This window comes from Schistocerca piceifrons, chromosome 7, assembly GCF_021461385.2.
Source record: "Schistocerca piceifrons isolate TAMUIC-IGC-003096 chromosome 7, iqSchPice1.1, whole genome shotgun sequence".
In the NCBI taxonomy this organism is placed as follows: domain Eukaryota; kingdom Metazoa; phylum Arthropoda; class Insecta; order Orthoptera; family Acrididae; genus Schistocerca; species Schistocerca piceifrons.
In genome coordinates, this window is record NC_060144.1 from 410,782,359 (window position 1) to 410,806,345 (window position 23,987).

General features: G+C 41.8%; 1 protein-coding gene across 1 annotated transcript in view; it reads left to right on the forward strand.

Annotated features, from left to right (window-relative positions):
- Positions 1 to 23,987, forward strand: part of LOC124804672 (histone PARylation factor 1) — a 118,508-nt gene that overhangs the window by 54,127 nt on the left and 40,394 nt on the right. The window contains exon 5 of the mRNA XM_047264914.1: positions 20,991 to 21,139. Coding sequence (XP_047120870.1) covers positions 20,991 to 21,139 — 149 coding nt within the window. The remainder of the gene's footprint in view (positions 1 to 20,990; positions 21,140 to 23,987) is intronic.

Below are 23,987 nucleotides of genomic sequence, written 5' to 3' on the forward strand. Positions count from 1 at the left end.
TGCTTAAGTTTAAAATAAGGTGTTACTTCATCCTTATGTTGATCATGTCACTTTTTAAGTATCTATTCACACCTAAAAATATAATAAATGCTCTTCAGGTGTCATTGTGTTCACATTATGTTTGCTAGCTGTTCTTTGATGTCCCCCTCTCCATATTTTTCTACCTAATCAAGTCCACAGTAAAGGAAACACTGTGGATAATATTTCACATTTTACGTGCCTTGTAAAACCTATTTAAGGATTTCCGTGCCAGAATGGCTCTGTGTATTTGGACCATGAAATCAGAACGGCTGCCCTTGATCCGATGGCTGGAGACTTTAGGTGTTGCGGAGTGCTCTCTAGTAACTGCTTCCGTATCTGGGAATATTTGTTGCAAAGATAGGATACAAAAACAAACCGAAGTGTGCTATATACACGGTAGCCAAAGATCATCTCAAGAACATACTACATGTCCGAAAATCACGTATACTGCCGCAACGCTTTTTGTTAACTTTACATATATCAAGTTATATTTATTTGTATTGGGTGTATAAGTGGTTATTGTTTTATTTGTATTTAAATCACACTAACAGCAGCTGTATGATTATGGCATTTCACAGTATTGGGATTCTGAGCAGGCATATAATGATGTTAGTTGGTGAAAGTGATGGCTCTTCCTTCATGTGACCGATTGCTGGCTCACTTGCCTCGCCTCACCTCATCTCCTCAGCTCACAGTGGTCTCTCTTCCCCCTTCATCCAGTCACTGGATCGTGTTGCTGTGAGCAGCTGATGCTGTGGTGACTGCTCTTATTCAGTCCCATCCTTCATTGCCACTTCAGTCTGTCACTCAGAATGCTGAATGCTCGCAAAGATCCCCAGACCTTGCAGTGATTGCTCACAGTCTTATGTTAGTGGTTGTTCAAGTATTGTACATTATAGCTGGAATTTTGTGTAAAAACAATGTAAAAGTTGTTGCATCACTCTTCAAGAAAATATGACACCAACTACAGTTAAGTATAAACTTTACTTCATAAAGTTTCTCCTAAATTACTGCAACCATGGTCACAAAATAAATATTAAATAAATTGAGTTATTGAAAAACAGATTATTGAAAGGTTACAGGTTTTATACTTACAGGCACTTAAGAAAATGAAATCCAGCAAAAAACAATGTGTTTTGGAAAGATCTTTGATGCGCATCACTATTTGGACTGAAACTTTCTGGCAGATTAAAACTGTGTGCCGGACCGAGACTTGAACTCGGGACCTTTGCCTTTCGCGGGCAAGTGCTCTTGCCCACGAGAGGCAAAGGTCCCGAGTTCAAGTCTCGGTCCGGCGCACGGTTTTAATCTGCCAGGAAGTTTCATATCAGCGCACACTCTGCTGCAGAGTGAAAATCTCATTCTGGAACTATTTGGACTGCTTGTTTGTGTAATACAAAAGTAGAAATACGAATGACACCAGATACTGAAGTTTGGTTTCCAAAGCACTCGTAGGTTCCTGCCTAACTATACCTTCAGAGAAAAACAGCAAAAAATTGTTGATGTCCAATATTATATGTGAAAGTTCAGCTTTTCAAGTAGCAATACTGTATTTATATTAATTTAAACCATTAAATTTTCCTCTTCATGTGGTCGCCCTACGTAACAGTGATTTTGCTATCGGCTGACTATGTAACTTGTTTAATGCTCTGGATATCTGCTGTCATTGGCTGATGATATCTCTTGATGTTAGCTATGACTGGCTGACAAAAGTGCATCACGCAATGCAATTTCTATGTCAGAGCTCCAGAAGCTACTGTGCTGTAATTGGTGGCATTTGTATATGTACTTTTTCAGTATGAAAATAAGCAGTGGACATACTGTTGCATTTCAAAGATCTTTCCAAAACACGTTGTTTATTGCTGGATTTCGTTTCCTAAAGTGCTGGGAAGTCCTATGCCAGTATAGGACCTTTACCTGTCAAAGGACTGATAGGTTTTGCAGCTCCAAGGGAAAGTATACTGCCACTTAACATGGAAAAATATTTATTTTACCCCGTTTATAGTGTAATTTCACCCAGGAAAAAGTGTGTTTTTTACTGGGAAATCTGGAAAAAAAATCTTTGATTTTTTTTTTTTTTTTTGTCTGTGTATATACCCTGTGTAAGCAGAACAACCTGTACCTCAGGTTGCTAAAACTATCCTCTCATATTGGTAAAGTTGTACCCTGCTATCACTTATAACATCTACGTACACCCATTCAATGAATCAGCGTGTTACAATACACAAAGACACATACATATGCTATTTAACAATGAATCAATCAAGTCTATATAACACTTCATATAAAATTTTACATGTAGTGATTTTACTCGCACTGAAGTAGTTTCTGTTTATGCTTTGTTTTGTGTAAAAAAAAAAAAAAAAAAAGGGGGGGGGGGGAATAAAATTACAAACCCTCTATCAAGTGATGTAAACAAAAATTTTCTGTGCTCCAGACAAACCCAACAAGAGATAAGTTACTGCTGTCAGTCACTTTGGAGTTTGTGCTAGTTTATCTGAAACAAAATTGGGATGGTCCAAACAAAATGCTGTGTTGCTCTTCTCTTTATTTCTTTTGATCTCCATTCAGTTTTCACCTTCAAATTCTCTAAATAAAAAAGCTCGTCCAATGGTTCTTTGTAAATTTAGCAATACATATCTTAAACATGAATGGGAAAATGTGGGGAAAGGAGTTTTTACATAAATTTTTAAAAAAGGTCAACGAGGTAGCCAATTCGACATGGTAGAGTTATCATGTACCGTCTTGGCTATAGTCCGTTGATGACACAGAGCTCACCCAGATGATGCATGAGCTGTTACATCCCGTATAACACAAAGACTGGATAACTACCCTGTAGGGGCCATGAGACTCAGCAACGAATGAAAGTCAGGTGGGTGTTGCGGTAGCTGGGTGGCACCTGAACACCTCACAAATTATACCCTTAAGGTGTGACGCAGCCCATAAAAGTTTATGGAAAAAGACATGAACAGTAACGTATCTCATTAAGAGAAACCTGAAAGTTGTCTTAAATATGTAAACAAACATGTGGATTACACTGATTTTTTAACTTAATTGAATTTATGACTTTTGTACACTAGTGTGCTAAAGATGAGCATTAAAGTTCAGTTTATCACATGCAGTAGCAAAAATTTTGGAGCACAAACAAACAAGAGCATGTCTTCCACATGGGGCATCTTACAATGCAGTTGTGATTTTCTGTGACTGGTCAAAAGCATTTGATGGAGCAGTTCACAGTATTCTTCTAGAGAAACTCAAATATTATGGCTGTCAATAAAATTCTTCTTGGCTACTGACCGCATTGTCAGTATATAAAAGTGCCCGACATTTTGGTTACTGTTGCAAGCCTTCGCTTACGTAAAATATTATGGTGTAGATCTTGCTAGTAACTAGTTTCTTGTTTGTATATATTAAAAAAAGAAAAAGAAAAAAAAGAAAAAGCTGCGGAGTGTCACATTAAGAAATCCAGGTAGCGTACACAATGAAATGTCATCTTCAGAACAGGGAATAATTTTCACATGTGTACCACAGGGCACGATATTGGGTCTGTTCTTATTCTTGTAATATATACATTGAGGTGACAAAAGTCATGGGATACCTCCTAATATTGTATTGATGTGGTAATGATTCAAAACAAGTTGTTTGAAGTTCTGTAGTAATATTGAGCTACGCTACCTCTGTAGCCATCCATAATTACAAAGTGTTGTCGGTGCAGGGGTTTGTGCACAAACTGATCTCTTGATTATGTCCCATAAGTGTTTGCTGGGATTCATATCGAGCCATCTGGGTGGCCAAATCTTTCGCTAGAGTTCTCCAAATTGTTCTTCAAACCAAAAGCGAGCAATTATGGCCTGGTGATGTGGCACACGTTATCCATAAAAATTCCATTGTTGTTTGGGAACATGCAGTCCATAAAGGGCTGCAAATGTTTCAAAAAGCTCATGGCACTGAACTGCATTAACTGGATTTTATTAGTACTACCAGTTTCGGCCACAAGTCATCATCTAGTACCTAACAACACAACATTCCAATTTGTAGAACCGCATTAAGGCAACACAAATTGGTGCCTAGCAATCACATAATAATGTACTTACGAAAATCACTTAACTCATTTCATTTGTCATGAATATTGAAACGCAAAGCAATGAATATTTTAATCCACATGGCACACACAATAAAAATCCTCACCGTAGCATTTACAAGTGTACCAATCATCCTAATCATATGAGATGATGACATCAACAAATACAAAGTGACTTAGCATCACAGTCCAATGATCTCCTTATGCTGAAGATATACCTATGAAGATATATTGACATGTACGTTATTCAATTACAAAATGTGACAAATAACGTAAAGAAAGCTAAATCTGATCATCACTATTGTCATGTAGCATAGTAGTTTTTTTTTACTACCATCATGCCATCCTAACGCACAGAAAAAGACAGAATGAAAAGCATACATCAAGGTCTCAATTGACTTAATCACCATCTAAAGACTGAGAGTGTAACATTGTATAAATTACAGTACCACAATATTGTGCAAATTATAGCACAGACTGAAACAAAAGTGAGACCTAACATAAAAATGATCCATTAACAATCAAACAATGGAAAATCCCGAAGGGAATGTGACAATATTATGAGAAGGAAAGTTGCCACTCACTATATAGCGGAGATGTTGAGTTGCAGATAGGCACAACAAAAAGATTTTCACACTTAAAGCTTTCAGCCAAAGGCCTTTGTCAACAATAGGCACACATAAGTGTGCACACAGACACCCATAAGTGCACACACACACACACACACACACACACACACACACACACACACACACACACACACGCGACTGCAGTCCCAGCAACAGAAACCAGTTGCCTTAGACTACAGTCATGTGTGTGAGTTGCGTTTGCGTGTGCGCATATGAGAGTGTATTGTTGACAAAGGCCATTGGCCAAAAGCTTTAAGTATGAAAATCTTTTTGTTGTGCCTATCAGCAACTCAACATCTCCGCTATAGGGTGAGGGGCAACTTTCCTTCTCATAATACCATTAACAATCATGTTTTTAAAGTTAGTGACAGGATAAGGTGAGATCTTACAATTGTGTGGCTCATCCAAGCTACTACATATCCTGTCCCTAAGCCTTTCCAGCTCTATATAGCTTGCTGATGTTCTAGGTGACATTTACAAGATTCATTATTCTGTTAACACACAGTAAAAGTACAAAGGGTGAAGAAGTGGGGTACTAGAATTGCTGAACCCATGGTAATTATATCAACAAACCATGCTTATCTCCCAGGTATGTTGGAACAGTAAAAATCTATCTTGGTGACTAACCATTTGAGTCAGGTCAATAAGTTCTGTATTGAACAGTCTGCACACAGAGACAGAAACTTCAAGAATAAAACTCTACCTATATTAAAACTTTACTAGTGTCAGTCCAGTTTTATGCATACTCTGGATGGTAGTACCAGTGGACTATTTCAACTCACTGTAAGAATAAAAATCTGTCAGGTGGATTATCTCACCAGTAATATAGTATTAAAGTAGGATGCAGTAAAAAAATCTTAATATACATGTAATATCATAACATTAGATAAAGACAAGGTGGGAGGAAATCCTACAGAATTGAAAGTGCAAAAATGTTGCCACAAATTCAAGTTTCACACAGCTATCAATTTATTAATGACTATAAGGGTCATCCAAGAGGGAAATTGACCTCACAGTTGTTCACCATTTGTTGTCATACTGAGAATATTGGCTTGTCCCTTCCAGCAAATTCATTCCAGTGTATTCACTGGTCCTATGTGTCAGTGAAAATATAAATCCCCTCATTGAGTTGTATGTCTTGTATCCTATTTCAGACAGAGAAATTATGGGGGAAAATACTTTTCTTGTTACATTAGCTAATAACTAGAACATTCATGTAAAAACACCTTCTTAATAGATACCTAAACATTTGTGTTCATGCTCTGGACATAAGTGAGAGTAGAATACTTGATGCTCTATAACAGTAGAGTTGCCAGGTTAACATATCTGGCAATTGGTACAGTAGTTTAAGAACCTCAGCCTTCATGAGCATCACTATACTTACAAAAATCTCCAAATGAAAAAAAGAATAAAACTCAGTAAGCTAGCAGCATTCCTTTATATTTTTTATTACTACACATGCACTGTGATGCATTGGACATAGCTAAGGTGGGAGAGAATCCAACAGAATTAAAAGTGGAAAAACCTTATCACAAAATCCAGAACCATACCCGCCCATTACGTAATTATTGTCTGTAAGGGTCTTATCAGAAGGACAATGACATCAAAGAAACTCCTCTTCTTCAAATCAATTTACTCGTTGAGTATTTTTTTCTGGGTTTGTTATCGCATTGGGGAGGGGGGGGGGGAGGGGGGGGGGGACGAAAATTGTCTCATACAACAAATTCATTCCAATGCTGTTATTGGCCTTATGTAACAAAATCATATGATCATTTATATTACGTAATACACGTTTGTGTGTTTTTAAATACGCTTCTAGAACTGAAGTGTTACTTGGGTAAGAATGTTCTGTAAACCTGATTTTAAGTTTTCTCCCCATCTGACCAATATAAAATGTGTCACATTGCTCACAGTTAATCTTGTGTACTCCAGATTGGTCATATACAGATTCTTTATCAATATTGTGCTGCATTTTTATACCAGTCTTATCTGTAAGCCTTCATAAGCATAGGATACTTGTTTGTTGTGACTTGGATCACATCCTTCATGATGGTTATAGTACATGGGCATGTACCTAATATGAAGAAACATCCTCCACTGCCAGACATTGTCTTCAACAATGTTCCATGTGTCTCATGAGCTTTCAGAATGTGTGAATGGATTGGGACACTTTTGCTGTTTATATGGCTCAAGGTGCTGGCAATGCATAAACACAGATTCATATTGCTTGCATCGCTTCTTTCCTCTATCTGGCACAGTGTTCCTTCTTCAGCATTTTACAATGCTGATCACATTGCTGTCCATTCCTGGAACCCACTTGGACTGTAGCCATCCAGAAAGACCAGGTGCCAAGACCAGGTGGACAATGGTGCAGAAGGCAAACTTCATTTGGCGTGGTGCTGGGATGTCCATCCGAGGTGTTAGGACATGTGGAGACTATGCTTAGTGGACACACTGTTGCACTCACATTGTTTAATTTCTTCATCACTGAAGACTTGCCTCGACACCAGTACTTCTTACACATCTTTACTTGGGTGGTAAACATGTTTGGCATTTTCTTCATTCTTGCTGCACACGAGCACTATTCGATTGATATTTTTGTGGCATTCTACATCACATCATGTTTGTTTCTATGTTATCACACACTGGAAAATAACCAAGCTCTAATGCAGCGCGATTCAAACTGTACACGAATTTCGTTTCCCCTCTTCAGCTTTTATTTTTTTACATTGTAAGACATCAAAATTATGAGCAGTGAGCAGTGTCAGAAAACTGAAAACCAATTGTATTTTAGCAATACTTGGGAGATAACTATGGTTTGTTGATCTAATTACCACAGGTTCAGCAATTCCAGTACCCTACTTCATCACTCTTTGTACTTGTACTGTACGTTTACAGAATAATGAATCTTGTATATGTCATCCACATCATCAGCAAGTTATACATTCATTGCTTTTTGTTTCAATATTCATGACAAGTGAAATGTTTCAAGTGATTTTCGTAAGTATATTATTATGTAATTTCTAGGCACCAATTTGTGTTGTCCTAATGTTTTTCTACAAATTAGAATGCTGTGGTGTTAGGTACCAGATTTTGGCTTATGGACGAAACCGTTGGTACTAATAAAATCCAGTCTGGCAATGGAGGATATATCTTTTCATATCAGGTACATGCTCATGTACTATAGCCATCATGAAGGATGTGATCCAAGTCATGAGTTTTTTGAAACATGTATCCACTGCTGAGAATTGCCTGTAATGGAAAAAAAACCTTATTGCTGCAAATGGTCTCCAGTTAACTGAAATAACAATTTCCAGCGTATGACTAGTTCCATTGCACCAGAGGACCCACTGACAACTTTACACAAATGCCGCTGCTCGCAGTCGTAAAGTGAAAGCCATCGGCCACAGCATTGTCTGTGATGAGAGGTAATGCCTAAAATTAGTATTCTTGGCGGACTCTAGACACTATGGATATTAGAATATTGAATTCCCTAATGATTTACAAAATAGAATGTTCCATGTGTCTAGCTCCAACTATCATTCAACATTCAGAGTCTGTTAATTCCCATCATGAAGTCATAATCATGTCAGACACCTTTTCAAATGAATCACCTGAGTACGAATAACAGCTCTGCTAACGTATTGCCCTTTTATACCTTATGTACACAATACTAGCACCATCAATATATGACAATATCACTGACCCATGTCTTTTACTACCTAAGTTTAAATGATCTGGTTTCATTTAAACAAGAAACAGAAATAACCCTTTTCTGACACCACAAGTATTTTAATCGAGCCTAATGGAGAATCACTCAACACTTTCTAATGTCCGTAAAATCTTATTGAAAATTATTAATGGGCTAGTTTGTAAAATAACTTTTTTTGCTATCAGTCACAACTTTGTTTCCATTTATCTTGTGCACAGAGCATTTCAGAAAATGATTCTTATTTTCAAGTATGTTTTTTGTGTTTCATGTCAAAATTTTGGCAGAACACCTGAAAAATCATTTCCCAAAAAACGAAAAAGAGATATATAAAGAAGAACATGACTAGTAGCAGAAAACTTATTTTATAAACAAACCCACTGTTTTAACATTCACAGTCTTTCACAAAACATTTCTAACAAATAAAATAAAAATCAAACTGAAAATTAATAACTGTGTCCCTGCTAGTGTAATCTAACAGAACTTCGATAAAACTCAATACATGCAATTGTGTACTGCCTGAGGCAAGTCTGCTCCTTTAGAAATACTGTGAGGGTAAATCAAATGAACAAATAACTGTTGTGTTGTCCAGGCAAGAGCTTCGAGGTCTAGGGAGCAGTAGTGGGTCAACAATAAGCTTCATCATTTGGATTGCAAAACTGTCCTGTACAGGAAATGCTGATCTGAACGACTTTTTGACAGTGTTGTCAGCTCAAGAAAGAATTTTTCGTGACTACCGTCATTTCTCACCACGAAATAATTATTAAGTCCATGTTTTGTTTATGATTCAATGAAGGTTATCACTAAAGTTAAGTACTGGTTTAGTTCCTTTGTTGGGACAAAGGGATCAATTGCAGCTTCTACTTTGCCTACTCTTCCCTAGATCACATGAGCTTCTCCATAGAGCATCTGGTCTTTGTTTTAGATTAATGTACTAGCATCCCTTAGTTATTATTTCTCTCAGATTTATTGACTGTTTGCTTTCTGCTTGTAATCAGTTTTATTTTGAAGAGTAGGAGGTTGTTTGTAGGTCCAATGTGCAATGTTTCAGATTAGTGAACTGTGTTAGCTCTTCCATTAGCCAAGGTGCAGGTTTTTGTTTCAGGTTTCTGATCTTTTTGGGGAGCATATTTATTTTGGTAATAAATCCATGGAGTTCCTTGGTTGGGACAATTGGTTCAATTGCAGCTTCTACTTTGCCTACTCTTCCCTAGATCACATGAGCTTCTCCATAGAGCAACTCCAGGAGTGGAGTGGAAGTTGCATCCCAAAAAATTCTCTTGTGCCTCCGGTGCAAGTTCAGATACATTGATACACTTCAAGTCTTTGTATGCTGTCAATTATAGTTTATTCTTTGGATGTTTTAGAGAGTAATCATGAATATGGTGATGTGACCTGATATTCCAGGTAATAACTTCTTTGCTGGTGGATTTAATGGTAAATATATGTGTGGGGGTGTGGCTGTAGCTGCATTATGGGTAGGTGCAAACTGAAATACTGTTATATCAGAAGAAGAAACAATACACTTGAATTTCACAGTGAAGGTGTATAATATTGATGTTAGTGTTACTAGCATTATTCGCATGCTCCTAAGCTGAATCGAATTTTGAGAGGTCTGTTTTGAAACAAGCTGTCCTGCCTACTTTTGAAGGTCTTTAATGGATGTAGATTAGGCAAATTTTGTTAAGCAATTTGATATTTATGAGCATATATTTGACTTGTTTGTCTTCATTACTCTTCAATGTGAGTAGCATGTTCAGTAATACATCAAAGTGTTTGCATGCCACTATTCCACCACCTCATCTGCCACTTCTGTGGTGTCTTAGGACAATGGAGAGCCTGCCTGGCTTGAGCCAGGTGTCCATGTTCATTAGAAGGAAGATATGAATGTAGATATTCTGAAATATATGGTGCAGTTCGTCGAAATGAGTTGAAAGTGATGGCCAACTATGTTCTACAGTAACAATACAAATACACTGGTAGAACTAGTGGCTCCATGAGTTGACAAGTTCATAACTCCTAAAGCACTGGCCTTAGCCTTCATTTGCACTGCTTTTTGCCAGCCTTTATCTGCACCATTATCCTTCCGTCTCTTGTTCACGTGCTATGTAGCCCGATTTGGATGTCATATTACTCAAAATTTTTATTTTTCAGCAGTGAAATCTTCGCTTATTGTCAGACTGGTCTTTGTTACATGCTTAACCACTATGACTGTTGAAGACCTTTCCGTATATGATACAAACTTCATGATTGTGGGTCTAGGTTATGCAGATCACAACTTTCTACATCCTATTCTATAACTTATGATTATAGAATGTGCTGCAGGTATATTTGTTCTCACTTTAAGCTTTTACAATTTAAAACGTCTATGTCAATAATAAATATTTTAATTTTACCAGTGCTGCACAACAATATGCCATCTACATTGCCTTCAGATTGAAGAATTACGAATGAAAAGGAAAATCCAGTACTGTCAGCAGATTATTTCCATGGCTTCTGGCTCATCGTCAAACCTGAGAAGACATTTAAAATCGTAGCATCCTACAGTACCTCCCAAATGATGTGGATGAGGAAGCCTATCAAGATAGTCATCAATAGATGCAGAAATTCGAGAAATCGTTTCTTGTGAACCATCCTCACTGATGTTTGTTTCCAACTGGGAGAAGGTATCCTCTCAGAAGGCAAATTCAGTATCAAGATGTATTCAGCCCATCAGTGTCTTCACGTTTTATTTCCCTTGACTATGCCCTCACCCACAACTGCTTTTCATTTACAACAACCAATAAGCAAATTTTTTGATATTATATCGCCGCTCACATTAAAAGTATGGCATTAGATGTACAGCTTTTAAAAGTGATTTGCAGAGAAAATTGTAATTTACGTTTCGAAAAAGTTGTCAAATTCTCTAATGCCCACTTTGCATCATGAGTTATTTGGTAAAATTAAATATGATTTGGCCGCTGCAAAGGCAGTCTGCCTTACATCTGAAGTGTGGACGAATGTAAAAAACATTAGTTTCTATGCACTCACTGCATGTTTCATACATGAGAAGCATGAAACGTAAGTGCTTTTAGAGTGCTCACAGTTCAAAAAACCAACACATTGCAGAAAACATCTAAAACTGGGTACAGTGTGTTGTTCTAAATAAAATACAATTTTAAAATCACTTCCATAACGACAGACAATGCGCCAAATATGAAATTAACTGCCATGCTTCTGAAACTTCCACATATCCCATGCATTACACCTTCTTTAAACCTCACTATGCAATACAAAGTTCAGAAGTCCGTACAGAAACCATTGACAAATTTAAGAGTTATTACCTTTTTAAGGAGAAACACTTTGCTTTAAGCAAACTTGCTGAAATGCGAGAAAATTTAAAAAAAAAAAAGACTGACTGAAACTGAACAAGATGTCCCAACCAGATGAACTCCACTCATGAAATGTTACAAAGATTTACTTTAAATGAAGAGCCAGTAACTTCTTGCCTCGCTATTTTAGGTGGACAAGTGATAACCTTAAACGTAAAATGTATAGACTGGGAGATAATGCCACAGGTTTTACAGGTGTTGAAAGTTTTCGATGAGGTAACCAAAGGGATGTACTGAGAGAAAGCAGTCTCACTTTCAGAAATGAAAATCTTGCCTAGATAAATGGAACTGCAACTAAAATCTTTTAAAGATAAAAATAAAGAATATCCTCCAGAAATAGTCATTGGTTTATAATTTGCTTAAAGAGTTATCAGAGTGGTTTGGGGTTATCTCGAGCAACAAATTGATTAGTCAAACAATTTTAGTGGACCCCCAATTCAAAGTAAGGGATTTCCAGATGACAAAAAATTTCAGAACTGCTGTGTGACAGCTGTTGCAGAAATGAAAGCAGATGTTGTTCAAGGAGAAAAAACACAGCTCATTTCTCAACCAGTTACCTCCATAATGCATGCGACTTCTTCAATCGGGGGGCGGGGGTGTTCGATGAAAGTGTTTGTCAAGGCGAGTCGCGACCCAGAAAGTGTGGTAGTTGTCGAATTGGAAAATGTTTAGTGAAGGGATATTTGACGAGGAACACCAATCTCTTAAACTGGTGGGAAACCAGAAAATTGCTATGGCAAATGCTGTATCAATTGGTTCTAAAAGTATTGTGTAGCACAACTTCAGGGCCTGTGAGCCGACTATGTTCAAAAGCAGCACAGATATACAGGCTCAGGTTGGCTAAAATGGGTCAAATTCTATTTATAAATGACAGTACTGATTAACTTCTCCTTTTTTGGTACATTTATGGTAATACTGACTGTAAATGACAGCTGCAGATGTACTTCAATAACAGTTGTTATAATTCTTATGTTGTATTTTTTCCCATAAAACTATCAAAATATAAAAAGAATCATTTTTCATTAAAAAAAATTAAGTATTCTTCCAGAACCACTTACTACTTCTCAGATTCTAAAGTACCGTTATGTTGTTACCTCTAATGTTTGTGTTGCCAAATTTTGTATAGCAGTGTGTGTGAGTGTAGGAATAATTGGGTATTCCCCATGGTCTAAAGCCATTTGCTCAAATTCATATATTCTATAATCAACAATAGGATATTGTTATACTCAGTACTCTCATGTGACCTTCATCAACTCTATCCTTGGGACACTACCCTACCAGGGCCATAGAGCATGCGGAGACCCATATGTAATTAATTTTGTTCTGCAGACCACACCAAGGGTCCCCCTGTGGGTTCGGGGGTAAGAATAGGCCTACGGTAGTCCTGCCTGTCGTAAGAGGCGACTAAAAGGAGTCTCAAAAGTTTCGGCCTTATGTGATGGTCCCCTTTCGGGTTTGACCTTCATCTTTCCAAATTCTTCCGAAGAGCGAGCCAATTGGGGAAGGGCCCCTTACATGGTGCATTGTATCCTTCATGCATTGAGAACTTTAGCCGGCTTCCTTGTCGTCGCAGTGCTGTCCCGCTCGTTTTCCATCTCTTGGACGAGGATACGTTCCTGGGTGCGATTACCACTATGCACTGCACAGTGTTGCTTTTTGTGCCGATGACGACCATGGACATCTTTGCACCTAATATCCAGCACGGTAGCCAGTCCGTTGTGGTGGGGCCACCATGTACCCTGTTGGTTGTAGCCCCCTGACAACACAGGGATCGCTCTGCTGATGCCTGCACCGTTAACTCCCCACGTATGCCAAGGAGTAGAAGCCTGTCTCCCTGGGGCATCGTTCCCCTCCCTGGCCACACTGTGGGAGGAGCGTAAGTCTCAGGATGGCAGTGACAGTTATTTGCCCTGGTTCGTAGTTTGTACGAGAGCTAATGGGGAGTCTTTCATCTCCACAAAGCCTCAGTTCTTCGTAGAGCATTTAGAGGACAAGTTTGGGGAGGTGGGGGGCTTGTCCAAAATGTGCTCTGGATCAGTATTGATGAAAACGGCGTCCTCTGCCCAGTCACAAAGGTTACATGCTTGTGACAAGTTGGGGTATGTTTCTGTTACCATCACACCCCATAAGAGTCTAAATATGGTCCAGGGTATTATTTTCCATAGGGGCCTTCTTTTGCAGTCTGATGATGGGCTGCGCGCCAATTTAGAGCGTCGAGGTGTTCATTTCGTCCGGCGAGTTCATCGGGGTCCGAAGGATAATCAGATTGCTACCGGTGCCTTCACCTTGGCCTTCGAGGGTGATACATTACCGGAGAAGGACAAGGTGACGGTCTACCGATGTGATGTCAAGCCCTATATCCCTCCTCCGATGTGGTGCTTTAAGTGCTGGAAGTTCGGCCTTACGTCTTCCTGCTGTACTTCCAGCCTCACATGTCGAGATTGCGGACACTCTTCACATCCCAATACTCCATGTGCCCCACTTCCCATCTGTGTCAACTGTGGAGAGCATCGTTCACCTTGCTCGCCAGACTGCAGGATCATACAAAAAGAGCGAAAAATCATGGAATATAAGACCCTGGACCAACTGACCTATACGGAGGCTAAGAGGAAATATGACTGACTACATCCCGTGCGAATGACATCTTCATACGCCACTGCTACAACAACCATGCTAGCCACATCATTTCAGCGAATTCCAGCCGGATCGCCTTGCCGTACAACTCCACGTGCCCCCTTGCCCATGTGGTGCACTACCCACCCTGTTGCTCCTGCGCCGCCTACCTTGGGAGCAACACCCCCCACCCATCGGCGACATCCGTTCCCACTTCCAAGCTGGAGAAGCGTCCAACATCTTCGGCTACTCTCACTCGCAAGGGGTCCCTTGGGTCCCCTTCCCAGGTTTCCACAAGCGGGAAGGATGACGCCTGACAGTGGCATTAGTGCCCACAAGCAGCTGGTCGTAGGGCTTTGCGATCCTCCTCCGTCCCAGAGACTGAGTCGGTGAAGCCCTCCCAGCCAGTGAAACCCAAGGAGCAGCGTGAGAAATCCAAGAAGAAGACATGTAAGCCCAAGGAACTCACGGTGGCACCCACCCCACCGCAACCTTCGAGCTCTGCATCTGAGGATGAGGTGGAGATTCTGGCATCTGCTGAGGGCCTGGATCTCGCCAGTCCCTCAGACGCAATGGATTGCAGTTGCACAGGTACTCAATCGGTGGCAGCAGGTGACTAGGAGGCATAATCTGCCTCCCAAGTCCCTTCACGCCTTTCTCGGCCATGGATAATGTCATCCTCCAGTGGAACTGCAGCGGTTTCTTCCACCATCTTGCTGAGCTCCGACAACTTCTCAGCCTTCACCCTTTCCCGTGCATTGCTCTTAAAGAATCTTGGTTTCCAGCAATGCACACCCCTGCCCTCCGTGGCTATCGGGGTTGTTATAGGAACCGGGCAGCTTACGAAAGGGTCTCTGGTGGCGTCTGCATCTATGTCCTTCACTCCCTTCACAGCGAGTCTGTCCCTCTACAAACACCTTTAGAGGCTGTCGCTGTTCGGGTGTGGACGCCACAGGCTGTTACTGTCTGCAGTCTGTATCTTCCACTGGATGGTGATGTCCTGCAGCATGTCCTGGCTGCGCTGATAGCCCAATTGCCGCCACCTTTTCTGTTACTGGGCAACTTACACGCCCATAACCCTCTGTGGGGTGGAGCAGTGGCAACAGGCTGAGGCAGTACCATTGAGCAACTATTGGCACAGCTCGACCTTTCCCTTTTAAATGATGGTGCCTGCACACATTTCAGTGTTGCGCATGGCACGTACTCAGCCATCGACCTTTCGGTTTGCAGCCCTAGCCTCTTACCGTCTGTCCACTGTCCAATGGAGTGCGCATGACGACTTGTGTGGTAGTGACCACTTTCCGATCTGTCTGTCACTGCTACAGCATCACTCTTCTGGGCGCCCTTGCAGGTGGGCTATGAATAGGGCTGACTGGGACTTTTTCTCCTCCATTGCCACTATTGAGCCTCTTTCCAATGACGCCCTTGATGCAGTGGTTCACTCGGTCACCACCGTCACCGTTACTGCTGCAGAATCTGCCATTCCCTGTTCTTCTGGGTCCCCTCGGCAGAGGACTGTACCTTGGTGGTCGCCTGAGATCGCTGAGGTGATTAAAGATCGCCGGCAGGCACTCCAGCGTCACAAGCGACATCCCTCATTAGAACACCTCATCGCCTTTAAAGTGCTCCGTGCGCAGGCCCGCCGCGTCATTCGCCAACACAAGCAGTAGTGCTGGGAAAGGTATGTCTCCAGCATTGGCCTCCATATCTCTCCGTCGCGGGTTTGGGCCAAGATTAGGCACCTCTATGGCTATCGGACCCCTGCCAGCGTCCCTGCGCTCTCACTGAAGGGGGCAGTTGGTACTGACTGGCATAATTGCAAACCATTAGCAGAGCATTTTGCTCTGAGTTCCACTTCTGCAAATTACCCAGTGGCCTTCTGCTCCCTGAAAGAGTGGTTGGAACGTCAGAGGCTTTCATTTCACTTGCGCCACCCTGAATCCTGCAATGTTCCGTTCAGTGAGTGGGAATCCCAAAGTGCCCCAGCCACTTGCCCTGATACGGCTCCCGGGCCAGATCGCATCCACTGTCAGATGCTCAAACACCTCTCGGCGGACTGCCAGCGATGCCTCCTTGACCTTTACAACCGTATCTGGGTCGAGGGTGACTTCCTGTCACAATGGCGGGAAAGCATCGTAATCCCCATTTTGAAGCCTGCCAAGAACCCACTGGAGGTGGACAGCTACCGTCCCATTAGCCTCACCAATATTCTTTGCAAGTTGTTCGAACGCATGGTGAGCCGGCAGTTGAGTTGGGTACTTGAGTCTCGGGGCCTTCTGGCTCCGTCTCAGGGTGGGTTCCGTAAAGGCAGCTCTGCCGCCGATAATCTGGTGAGTCTGGAGTCTGCCATCCGTACAGCCGTTGCCTGCCGTCAGCACCTCGTCGCTGTCTTTTTTGACATGCGGAAGGCATACAATATGACTGGCGACATCACATCCTCTCTATCCTTCACGGTTGGGGTCTTCGGGGTCTGCTGCTGATTTTCATATGAAAATTTTCTGTCGCATCGTACCTTCCGCGTGCAAGTTACAGCCTCCCATAGTTCCCCCCGAGTTCAGGAGAACGGGTACCGCAGGGATCTGTGTTCAGTGTCTGCCTGTTTTTAATTGCAATTAATGGGTTCGCTGCGGCGGTGGGAATGTCTGTCTCAGCTTCCTTGTATGCTGACGACTTCTGCCTCTACTATAGCTCCATTGGCATTGCAGTTGCTGAATGTCAGCTGCAGGGTGCTATCCGCAAGGCGCAGTCTTGGGCCCTCCCGCATGGCTTCCAGTTTTCGGGTGCCAAGACCTGCATTATGCATTTCTGCCGGCGACACACTGTTCACCCTGAGCCATGGCTTTATCTTGACGGTGAACCTCTTGCTGTGGTGGAGACACGTCGGTTTTTGGATGTGATTTTTGATTCCCGGTTGACTTGGCTCCCTCTTATTCGGCAGCTTAAACAGATGTGTTGGTGGCATCCTAATGCTGTGTGTTGCTTGAGCCACACCAGCTGGGGTGCCGACCGGTCTACCCTCTTATGGCTCTATCAGGTGTTAATTCAGTCCTGTCTGGATTATGGTAGCCTGGCTTATGGTTCAGCATCCCCATCCGCGTTGCAGGTGCTGGACCCTATCCTCCACGGTGGGATCCGACTTGCCACTGGAGCTTTCCGGACCAGCCCTGTGAACAGCATACTTGTGGAGGCAGGTGTCCCTCCACTGCGGTTACGGCACGAACGTCTACTGGCCACTTATGCTACACATGTTTGTAGATTGCCTGGGCATCCCAACTACCATCTCCTGTTCCCTCAGTCTGTTGTCCATCTCCCAGAACGTTGGCCCTGGTTGGGTTGTATGATCGTGGTTCGCATCAGAGAGCTTCTCTCTGGGCTAGAGGTTTTCCCTCTTCCACCTCTTTTCCGGGCCTCTCTGCATACACCCCTGTGGTGTGTGCTCTGCCCATGCCTTCGGTTCGAATTGGCACAGGGCCCAAAGGACTCGGTCCCTACTGAGGCCTTCCGCCGCCGCTTTCTTTCCGTCCTTGCCACGTATCAGGGCTCTGACGTTGTCTACACTGACGGTTCGATGGCTGCTGGTCGTATCGATTATGCTCTCACACTAGGGGACCATTACGAACAACACTCATTGCCGGCTGGCTGCAGCGTTTTCACTGATGAGTTGGTCACCATCTCTCGTGCCCTAGAGTATGTCCGCTCCTGCTCAGGTGAGTCCTTCGTTATCTGTAACGACTCCCTGAGCGGTTTACGAGCTTCGACCAGTGTTTCCCTCACTCTTGTATGGTGATGGCTATCCGGGAGTCCCTCCAAACTCTTGCCCATTGCGGCCGCTCTGTGGTCTTTGTGTGGACTCCTGGTCATGTCGGCATCCCGGACAATGAACGTGTTGACATGCTGGTCAAACAGGCTTTCGGTGCACCAGCCTTATCGATTGGGCCTTCGGAGAGTGACCTCAGGGCAGTTTTGCGGCAGACTGTCCTTCGCACCTGGGGTGAAGAATGGCGCACCCTGCCTTCACCAAACAAACTTCGGGCCATCAAGGAGGCTACTGGTGCATGGCGCTCCTCCTTGTGAGTCTCTTGCAAGGAGTCTGTTGTCCTCTGCCGACTGCACATTGGGCACACGCAGATGACGCACAGCCACTTATTGCGCTGTGAGGACCCACCTCTATGTCGCTGCGTATCCGCTTTGACAGTGGTCCACATTTTGTTGGCCTGTCCCCTTTTAGCTGTGATCAGGCAGACGTTTGTGCTGCCTGATACACTGCCTGCCCTTTTAACAGATGACGCTGCCATGGCAGGCTTAGTTCTGCATTTTATTTGGGCAGGGGGATTTTATCACTTAATCTGAGTGTTTGTTATTTTTTTGTTTTGAGTCTGGCCTTTGGCCTACGATTTTAGACTGGGTACTTTTTTTTAGTGTGTTTCTAGGTGGTTGGCTTTTCCTTTTTTGTCTCTATGGTCAGCCAACCACGTCACACTCTGTGTGATTTTAATTCCTTTTGTCTGGTCTCCGTCTAAGTCTTTCTTGTCCTGTGTTGTCTGTTGTCATCTCCATTGTTCGTTTTTATTCGGTGTGGGTGTTTGAAGTTTTGGAAAAAGGGACTGATGACTGTAGCAGTCTGGTCCCTTCAATCCCACAAACCAACCAATCACACCAAAGGCTGTAGAATGAGCTGGCATGAGACAGACACATTATAAAGACTTAAATCTATGTACTGCATTAACAATAATTATCAGTGTCCTACTTAATATTACATACACTGTAAAGAGACTGCTTCTTCAAAAAAAAGCTGCTACCTCCTCAGTTTCACTATATAGGTGCTGTTTAACTCCTGTTAGTAGCTTAATATTTGCTTGATTACGATGATGTTTTTCACATAATATAGTTTTTTACGTCTAAAAGTACTGAGTCCTACTTCTATTACATTATTACTTGTCGTGCAGCTTTATAATAGACACTACTACTTCTCATAAAGTTAACAGAGCTTTCCTTGCAACTAGGTATTCAGATCATTAGTAGAAAGAGTCTGTAATGAGGTGTGTTTTTAATTTTCTTTTGAACTGGTGGTGGTTCCCAAATTCTTGCTCTATGTTAGAGGGTAAGTTATTGAATGTCTTACCAGCATAGTTTATAGTTCCATACTGAACCATCAACAAGAAGGCAGTCTACATGAATATTATTTTTTTTATATTGTACTGCAAATGTGCGTATCACAGTTTAGTTGAAACAGGTTTTTATTATCTGCTACAAAAAGCATTTAAGGTAGTGGTAAGGAGGTCTAAGTGTGCTAAGTAGAATTTTGTGGTCCACAGAATATATCAACCGGATAATTTTTCTTGTTTAGCTATGCTGATACTCCATTCATAAGATCTTGTATTGCTTTCTGCATGGAGGATCCTTTACAGAAACCAAAGTGAGAGGCAGTTAACAAGTCTGCTCAGTTGTAAGGTACCTCCTCCAACACTTCTGACAAGGCTGGGAGTGATTGTTGTTGTGTAGTCTTCAGTCCTGAGACTGGTTTGATGCAGCTCTCCATGCTACTCTATCCTGTGCAAGCTTCTTCATCTCCCAGTACCTACTGCAACCTACATCCTTCTGAATCTGCCATTTAATCATACAGTAAAGCTGCATGTCCTCGGGAGAAATTACGGCTGTAGTTTCCCCTTGCTTTCAGCCGTTCGCAGTACCAGCACAGCAAGGCCGTTTTGGTTAATGTTACAAAACCAGATCAGTCAATCATCCAGACTGTTGCCCCTGCAACTACTGAAAAGGCTGCTGCCCCTCTTCAGGAACCACATGTTTGTCTGGCCTCTCAACAGATACCCCTCCGTTGTGGTTGCACCTACGGTACGGCCATCTGTATCGCTGAGGCACGCAAGCCTCCCCACCAACGGCAAGGTCCATGGTTCATGGGGGGCTGGGAGTGATATAGGTTTGTAATTACAGGTAGTTCAGTTCTCCAGTTTCGTCAGTGGATGTTAGTAGAATCTATTTAGGTCTTTCAGGAAATACCCCAAGTCACTGCCTGATTTGCAAAGATAACTTAAGGGTAATCCTGTCAAGTCAGAACAAGGTTTTAATTTTCTGCTAGAAACACCATCACAGCCAGTGGCACTGGCTACTGAATTCTGTAGTTTCCTTAGGAATTGTATTTTTAAAACTACTGTCCATTGGTGATACAGGCAGTGTCTGCACAAGAGATTTAGTGCATATGTATTTGGTTGTTCATTATTGGGTGCAGTGCTTGTAGGCATTGTAAGGAAGTAAAAATGGAACTGGTAGCAAATGATTTGAAAGTGTCACCATTTCTGCCTGAGCTGTTTTCCAGATACTCAGTTTCATTTGAATAAGTTTGGTTTGTTTTTGATGTTCCAAATAATTTTTGCCTTATTCTTGAAGTGTTTTATTTTTTTAAGCATAGTACATGAGTTTTGCATTCTTTATTGACAGAATGGAGATCCAGTAATGGTGGTGGTAACTATTCAGTAATAATTTAAAGTAACTAATTATTCCAGTTGATTATATTTTTGCCACCCATTAAACTTGCTTTTATTTAATTACAGACAGTAATTAAAGGAGATGAAAAGAAACTGTTCCATATTGGATATTTTCGTGATGATCCCAAAGAAGCACCTTGCTTCGTCGCAAGTAATTGTGCTGCTGTGGATTGCTTGATAAAACCCATGGCTGAAAATCTCTTTGGTGCCGTCAAGTAAGGATAACATGCATTTAATAACAGAAAAAGTTATCATAACCCAAAAGCTTAATTGTGAGTTATTACAGTAAGAAGATTTACAGCTTCACAATACTTACCACTTAGAATGAAAGTAGTTAAATAAAAATTTGATAATTACTACTGCCTTCATATTGGAGCCCTAATATATGTTGGGAATAACAATGTGTGTATACTGGCAAGTACTGAATTCAAATCAAAAGAATGTCAAGCCTAGCTAGTGTGTTTCCTTTCCATGTTTCTGATTGTGCATTTACATGTCACAAAGTCTCACAAGTATTGTTTCTTCTCATTTCTCACATCCTTGCATTTTACTCTCAATGCTGGCGCATCTGTTGCCACTTGCCATTCAAAAGCAATTGTTTGTCAGTAAATCTGAGAACACCATACGTTGTTTGTATTATCATTATTTTTACTAAAAGGTGTGTACATACTTGCAGCTATCCCCAAGCCAAAACATTAAAGTTACTTGTAAACTCCTAGGGATAACGTTAGGACATATGTGGCTGTATGTTATTTATTGACATATAGGGCTACCAATTTTTTCTGTGTACAAAGTCTTCTGATATAATATTTTGTACTGTTGGGTGTACCACTGGAAAGTGAATTGGGGGAAACCCCCCCCCCCCCCCCCCCCACACACACACACACACACACACACACACACACACACACACACAGAGAGAGAGAGAGAGAGAGAGAGAGAGAGAGAGAGAGAGAGAGAGGGTGGGGGGGGGGGGGGAGAGAGAGAGAGAGAGAGAGAGAGAGAGAGAGAGAGAGAGAGAGAGAGAGAGAGAGCTAGCTTAACAGACAATTTCAGATTGTTCTCAAGATGTGGTGGAAGAAGGGTAAATTTTACTGACCAATGTATATCACTGCTTGCCACTAGTTAGGTATTTCAACAGTTTTACACCTGCAAATACAGTAAAATGTGGAACAGCTAGCACGTTAACATTAGAACAGAGGGACTTTTTTTATAAACGTAAACAGTGACAGTGGTCAAATTGACATGTGACATTGAACATTATTTTCATTTGTAGCTGTATTTTTTATTTGTAATTGGATTCATTTTGGGATAAGAATACAACAAGAATGTAAAATTGTGTTTTCCTATAATCATGAGTTCTGCACACTGATGATATATTGCTACAAGATTACTTTTTTACATTTGCCACATAGGGATCTCTCTCTCTCTCTCTCTCTCTCTCTCTCTCTCTCTCTCTCTCTCTCTCTCTCTGTGTGTGTGTGTGTGTGTGTGTGTGTGTGTGTGTGTGTGTGTGTGTGTTTTTCCAATTCACTTTCCAGTGGTACACCCGACAGTACAAAATATTATATTAGAAGACTTTGTACACAGAAAAAATTGGTAGCCCTAGATGTCAATAAATAACATACAGGCAAGTGGTAGAGCACTTGCCTGTGAAAGGCAAAGGTCCTGGGTTCGAGTCTCAATCCGGCGCACAGTTTTAATCTGCCAGGAAGTTTCATATCAGCGCACACTCCGCTGCAGAGTGACAATCTCATTCTGTAAACATCCCCTAGGCTGTGGCTAAGCCATGTCTGCGCAATATCCTTTCTTTCAGGAGTGCTAGTCCTGCACGGTTTGCAGGAGAGCTTCTGTAAAGTTTGGAAGGTAGGAGACAAGGTACTGGCGGAAGTAAAGCTGCGAGGATGGGGCGTGAGTAGTGCTTGGATAGCTCGGTTGGTAGAGCACTTGCCCGCTAAAGGCAAGGTCCGGGTTCGAGTTTGGTCTGGCACACAGTTTTAATCTGCCAGGAAGTTTCAGCTTTTGATTTCCTTGGCAAGGGAGGTGTGGGATTTATCCACTGTTGGCTTTGCCATTTACCCTTGGGCTGTTGGCATGCTGTCAGACAGAATCATCCTGTTCCACAATAACACCCGCACCTGTGCTGCCAATTGGGCAAAGACTATGCTTCAGCAATTTGGTTCAGAAACACTACAGCATCCTCTGTACAGACCAGGTCTTTCACAGTGTGATTTTCACATATTTGACAACCTGAGAAAAAAGTTTTGATGTTGGTTTCAGTTGGACAAGGAAGTGTAAGAATGAGAGCGAATGTGCATCTGTCAGCAGCCGGACTCGTTCTATGAGACAGGAATTGATCATTTCATTCCTCAGTGGGATAAATATCTTAACTCATACGATGATTAGTTTTCAATGCAATGATTCCATGGTCCTGTTGTGGCAGGTGTTCGATTTTCATTTGACTGCCCCTCATGTGTTGGTAATACACTTTTCATTCTCAAACGTTTTCTTTGTCAGCGTTCACAACAGTGTTTTTGTTTATGTATCAAAACTGTCGCAGTTCTATCGATTACATTGTTAACGGTGAGCAGCAGGTCACTATTAAGTTTTTCATGTAACATGCAAACCCTTGACTGCCCTGATGTGGCAATCCCCTGGCCAAGAGATCTTATCTACTCTAAATTTTTGACAGACTTCCTACTGACATTGTACAGAACCATACAACAAATAATGGTAAAAGCAAATAAAATCCTACAGTTACAAAAACGAAAATGAACAAAGTCACAGAGTACAGTGGTCATACAGGACAGTGAGCAGACTGAAACTGTAGCATAGTGCAAGCAATAAGTTTTGTGGTGGTGGGATCAAGGTTTGGCAACTTCAAGTGGTTGCTGCAGCTAGGCAGGTCTTGTGGGATTGGCAGAATGCAGTCCTTGCCTCCCATATGGGCCTCCACCCCCTAGTATTTCCATGGTAGCAGTCAATCCTTAAGTCACAACAGTCTATAGAAGCTAGCAGTTAGAATACTGGGTAATTCAAATAAATGTAAATCTATCAGGGAAT